A 6,210-nucleotide genomic window follows, 5' to 3' on the forward strand; every position below is an offset into this window, starting at 1 on the left:
TATATATATATATTTAAAAATGAATGCAGGCCTTAACTTTCAGATCATGCAATTACTTAACAGTGAAGAATCTGAACTTGAAAAATAGCCCACAGATTCACATCAAATTCGATACCTGCAGAAATGTTACTGCGGCAAGCATCAACATTGAAGCGCCGGAGACGAGTCCAAACACAGATGGAATTCAAGTCGCAGAAACCAAATATATACAGATAAATCATTGCAATATAGGAACTGGTAATTAATACAATTATGCATGCATTTAATTGTTTTTTTTTAATTTTAAGTAAGTTTCGTTAATTGATAGATTATCACGAGAGAATATTACGTACGGAGTCCGCATGTATGCTGATTCCATGTAGAACAGTGTTGTACACAGGTTTATACTTGTACAACAGTGTTGTACATGGATTCTACATGCACACTGTGCATGTAATAATTTTTAGTGCAATCTAATTTTGAATTATTTTTAAGGAATTATTTAAGAAAAAAAGTATTTTTTTAATTGCTACCCCGCATTTTCTTATATCACCTCTCTTTTCAAGAAATTAAATTCCTTTCATAGTAATAGAAATATTATTATTTGTTGAAAATTATAAGGTGCATTTACATACATACCACATATTTCTTATGTATTTACATATCCAACACCTAAACTCTCGTATTTACATGCAAACAGTCAGAGTTTCGATCATCACATAAAAAATACCACAATCACTATATTTTTAAAAGTGAAATATATCTTTACATGCATAAATTTATCAAAGCCAAGGTATTAAAAATGTAAATATATATATCAAACTTTGGGTGCATATAAGATATGTAAACACATAAAAGTTTTGTGGTATTAATGTAAATTTTACTAAATGTAAATGTGATGATTATGATATCCTTTAGCTAAAATACAAACTTGCACATATATTCATTCAAACACAATGTATATATATATATTTATAATCGCCGGGGTATACTGCAGGTGATGATTGCATTGCCATTGTAAATGGATCTCAAAGTGTCAGAGTCACCAGCACTGTTTGCGGTCCTGGCCATGGTATCAGGTGTTGATTTACTTAATCAATAAATAAAACATAGAATAATATATTCAGAACATTAATTAAACTGCTGGTTATTACATATTTTCTTATTTGATGAGTCATTTTATTTTTCTACCAGTATTGGGAGCTTAGGAGCTAATAATTCCGAAGCTTATGTATCAGATGTTACGGTAGACAATGCACAACTTCGCGGCACTACTAATGGAGTCCGGATTAAGACATGGCAGGTGATTAATCATAATTAATCACTGCCTACTTAATTTTTAATCTCATTTATCTCTTAATTTCTTTCTTTTAATATAATCAATGTTTGTATGGTTACATTTTGGCACGTACTCATAAACATGTGGGTGATTGGATACTTACTCAAATGAGCCCCCAATTAATCTGCTTTTGCAGGGTGGGAAGGGCAATGCAGAGAACATTATATTCCAGAATATTAACATAGATGACGTCCAGAATCCAATAATCATAGATCAGAATTACTGCGACGAAACGACGCCATGCAAGCAGCAGGTAATCACCCATATGTATGTATATAATTTCACAAGATATATCTGTTCTGAAAAATTCTAAATACTTAGAAAAGAAATTTGCAATTTGCAGGGCTCTGCAGTGCAAATAAGCCATGTGCACTATAAGAACATTAAGGGAACATCTGGTTCCACGTATGCAACAAATTTCAACTGCAGCAACAGTTTTCCATGCAACGACATCGTTTTAGAAGACATCAATATAACGGCTGCTGATGATGTTCCTGCTGTTAAAAGCTTCTGCAACAATGTCCGCTGGAGTAAGATAGGAACAGTGCTTCCAACTCCATGCAAGCTGAATCATATACATGAATTTGGGCTTCCATACTTTGGCCATCAAGACCCCGTTGATGATTATTAAGGCTGATGTATTTATGCCATTTTAATTTAATATAGAATTTGAGAAGTCATTTGTAATATAAGAAGTCTGTAATGATGTATATTTTGACAAAAATGTCATAAAAAGATTGTAATTTTTAAAGTTTATGGAGATTTTATGACCTTTATTGCAATTTTTTTTGATTTGTGAGATGTTTAAATTATAATTTATCTTTCGAGATTTATGATAGACAAGTAAAAAATCACCCAATAAATTTTCTTTTGCGCCTTTATTGGTGATGGTTCATCTCTCCATCTCTAGTTATGTCTTAATATTTCTTTTTATTTGTGATATGTTTGTCCCTAATTTTATACTTTTATCATCCATCATTTTCATATTGGATTGTACTTCCTTCAAACTGACAATTGTTATTGTATTTTTTTTCAAAGAGAAAATTTATAGCTCTCATCATTGCTTTAAACTAAAATTTGGTTTTTAAATTTCTAAAATTAAATTTACAGCTAAATTTACGAACAACTTGATTAGCAGTGTCAAATGGGCCTAAAATGGAACTTTTTCACATCATTGCTTTTCAAAAAGGTGCCAGTGTACATTTTTGGTTACTTTTTAATAATTTTTATAATGAAAATACTATTTATAACCAAATATATTTGAATATGATAAATATAAAAATTAGTTTTGTAATTTTAAAAATATAATTCACATAGTACTTGTAAAAATGTGTTAGGTGGTATGTGTGAAAATGCCCCAAACATTTTCATATCGTGGCTCACTCAAGCTAAAATACAATGTTTAGCTAAGAATTTAAATTGGGTTTGGAACACTTTTTTAACAACTATAAAACCTTTTGATTTTGTTCTGAATAAGTTTGCAAAGAGTCTGAAAAGGCCAGAATTTTGTTCAACTATAGTTTCAACTGTAATTGGACAAGATACATATCTTGCTTTGCTTCTTTTTTATGCAAAAAAAAAAAAATCTTTGGATGGATGGAGCATCAATATTCTTATGCCATATGGTGAGGAATTAAAAAATGACAATAAAAACGGTTGGATTTGTAGGGCGAAATAGAGTAAAAAAGTTGATGGTTCCCAGAATTATTATCTTGGAAAGATTCGAGAATATTTACACATAATAATGCTGATGGTGTTGAATCATTTTAGGACTTAGGGTTGTGTATCATCCGTGGGCTCACACATCTTTGAAGGAACATTTGTAAGAAGGGTGCACAATGAAAGAGTGGACGAGCTCTCCAAGCCTCAACTTTTAGTTCTCGTAATGAGTGAGGGAGGAGGATGAAAGAAATGATTATGATCGGAGAGATAATAGAGGGATTCCTCCTCAAGTAGGATGATGCATCTATTTGTATATTAAACTTCGATGTTTTTTTACCAATGTCAGATTACATAGAAATATAAAATAATATTAAATTATAGGTCGTACATTACGAAGCTTGTCCATGACATTTAGAGGTGTCAAATGGGGTTCATATGTAAGGTTTTGATTTGACCCGAAATCAACTTGACCCAAAACTGCTTCACCCAAACCTGAGCCGCCTTTAACCCATCGCTAACCTAAATGTCACCCGTGTAACCCATTTAATGTAAGACATAACAACTATTTAGGTTATAATCTGGTCAAATTCAAGTAGATTTTGAGTCAGTCTCGAGTCAATTTTGAATTGACAGATCAATTTCAATTCAATTAATGTTAGCTGGTCATTTTTTGTCAAATTAGGGCTGGCTAGTTAACCCGAACTCTAATTTTTTGAATTGTGCTCGAGTCAAGTTGACTTGTCGGGCAATTTTTTGAGACCCCTAATGACATCTCAATGATAAGGTGATGATGTGGGTTTGCAACATCTTATAAATGATTGTGGACGTATGTCAGCCTTTTGACATTGATTCGCTGAAAAGGACTTTGGTTTTGTTATGCTCATGGTTCAAACCAAAAGCCAGGTGAGGAGCAATGTCACCATTACTGAGTTATAATTTCCTTCACCTGGGGGCCATAGCTCTATTGTAGGGAGTAACATTTTAGACCTATAGTATCCTTAAACTATCATTCCCTTGGGGGCAGCATGTGCCCTCATGGGGTAGTCTCTCGAACCTTTGAGTAGGAGTTGGATTGTTCCTCTTATGGTATAATTTTTTGATGAGGTGGGCCATGATGAGGTGTTACTAATAAAAATATTTTTGATGTAAAATAAAAGAAATTTTAGAGCTTCTATGTATCGATAACATTACCAAGGTTGTATGTCCATTGCGACCCCTTTTATGTTACAAAATACTCATCATGTGATTTCAAATAAGTTCTAAATATGAACTTTAGATGTTTATACATATGTTGTTATGTGTCAAAAAAGAACGCAATCATGAGTTTTACAGGGCAATGACACTAAGAGTTAAATGTTCATTTCAAGCATTAGCTTCCTATTTGGCTAATAAGTGCATCGCATGGATGTTGTAAAAATCTTTCACATAAATCATCAATTTTCAAAAAATGTTTTTCTTCTTTTGACATTGGCCCAGGATTGCTCTATCCTTTGACTTATTCTGATAAATAAAATTACTATCGGGAAGATAAATGTTTCTAAGGAGAGGTTTATGGTGGCCTTGCAACTAGGGCTGTCAATTTGGCTCGTTGTTCGTGAACAACTCGTGTTCGGCTCGTTGAGCAGCTCGTATTCGGCTCGTTCGTTAAGCCTAACGAGCGGAACACGAACAAACTTATAAGCTCGAACTGTAAACGAGCCGAACACGAACAACAGTTTGTTCGTTCGTGTTCGGCTCGAAATGACTCGAGGAAAAAAAATTATATAACTTTTTATATAACAATATATTACATATATTATTTATATACTAATATATTATATATATTTATGTCTAAGTTTAAATCATAACACCTCATGTGACAATGTGGTTAGTGTCTTTTTTTGTATAGATTTGATCCATGTTCGAATCCCACACTTTACATCTATTTTTCTCAATTTTAGTTTAACAAGCCAATTTCGAGCTGAACACGAACACGAATATTTAAATCGAGCCGAACACGAACACACTGTTCACGAGCCGATTTCGAACACGAGCCAAGCCTGACCTCGCTCAAGCTCGGCTCGTTTACAGCCCTACTTGCAACATAAAAGAAGTATAGAAAATCATTCCAAGAAGGAGGAAGTTCTGTTTTGCTTGTAACAAGAGCGCTTGGAACATCGCAACATTGCAACAAAAATTTGTCGGGGAGATATCGAGCCTCATTGCGTTGACGCCCAAGGAGATGTTGAGCTTTAAGGCTTTGCAAGATGTAGAATTGAACATCATTCAGTACACTTCATCGGAGTTCCTCAAGGAAATGTTGATTGGTAAGTTTGCTATTTACCTTGACATGTTATTGGTTCAAGTTTTATGACACTTTGGGCTCATCAGCGACTTTAAGTTAAGTTGCCACCTTAAATTGGCAGTACCTAGCACTAGACTTATTAGACGAATTTTGTCGCTATCATGGTGGGGTGCTCATTTATACTTGCCACAGGGGCGGCTCTCTCTCTCGCTCTACTCATTAATTTCTTGGAACAAAGTTGGGGGTTAGTCCAACTAAGCTTAACTTGTGGTTTAGGGAGATGATTTAGCATGCAAACATTCAATATCTACTTGAATGTTAAGGATTAGAGAATTAAGATGCAGGAAAATTAAAATAATTGTTGCAAGTTCGAATATGATTCTAAGTGTTTGGAATGACTATAAGAATTTGAGTAGCCAATTTGCCATATAAGATCATACCATTTAATAGGTTTAATGATACATAAGTTGTACCCTCATAATATATTTAATGAATTCATTTTTTGGAAAAAAATGAATTTTCATTAAAATTATACTGAGATTAATGCTTAAGATGAAAAAATAAAATCTCTCAAATTTCGCTGATCATAATATTCTCTCTGTTATTGATTGTGAAAAGTTTTTTATAGAGTAGTTTTTTCAAGAAATCGAGTACCATTAATTTTAAGGAACTTATAAATGAACATAAGTCTGTCATAAATATGCTCGTGAGAGTTAGTGCATCGATTGCTTTTTCTATGGTTTCACTTAGAGATTGGGCTCATCGTAAGGTAATATTTTCATTTCTAGTGGTAATATACTATTCCTTAAGATTGTATTCAATCTCAAGTGGGGGGGATTTCAAAACTTCTATTCGTGGTCCCCTAGAGTGTAGAAACCTATCCACAAAATGTATCCATAATTTCTCTTTATGAGTATTAGCTTCATCCATTTGTTGGTATGTAAAA

At 33.2% G+C, this 6,210-nt stretch overlaps 1 protein-coding gene across 1 annotated transcript in view; it reads left to right on the forward strand.

The window, feature by feature from the left end:
* Positions 1–1,949, forward strand: part of LOC110024411 (polygalacturonase-like) — an 8,345-nt gene extending 6,396 nt beyond the window's left edge. The window contains exons 6-10 of the mRNA XM_020724362.1: positions 30–237; positions 977–1,058; positions 1,174–1,282; positions 1,455–1,571; positions 1,662–1,949. Coding sequence (XP_020580021.1) covers positions 30–237; positions 977–1,058; positions 1,174–1,282; positions 1,455–1,571; positions 1,662–1,949 — 804 coding nt within the window. The remainder of the gene's footprint in view (positions 1–29; positions 238–976; positions 1,059–1,173; positions 1,283–1,454; positions 1,572–1,661) is intronic.
* Positions 1,950–6,210: the final 4,261 nt, after the last annotated feature.

The sequence above is a fragment of the Phalaenopsis equestris genome, unplaced genomic scaffold (assembly GCF_001263595.1).
Source record: "Phalaenopsis equestris unplaced genomic scaffold, ASM126359v1 Scaffold000256, whole genome shotgun sequence".
NCBI classification, from domain to species: domain Eukaryota; kingdom Viridiplantae; phylum Streptophyta; class Magnoliopsida; order Asparagales; family Orchidaceae; genus Phalaenopsis; species Phalaenopsis equestris.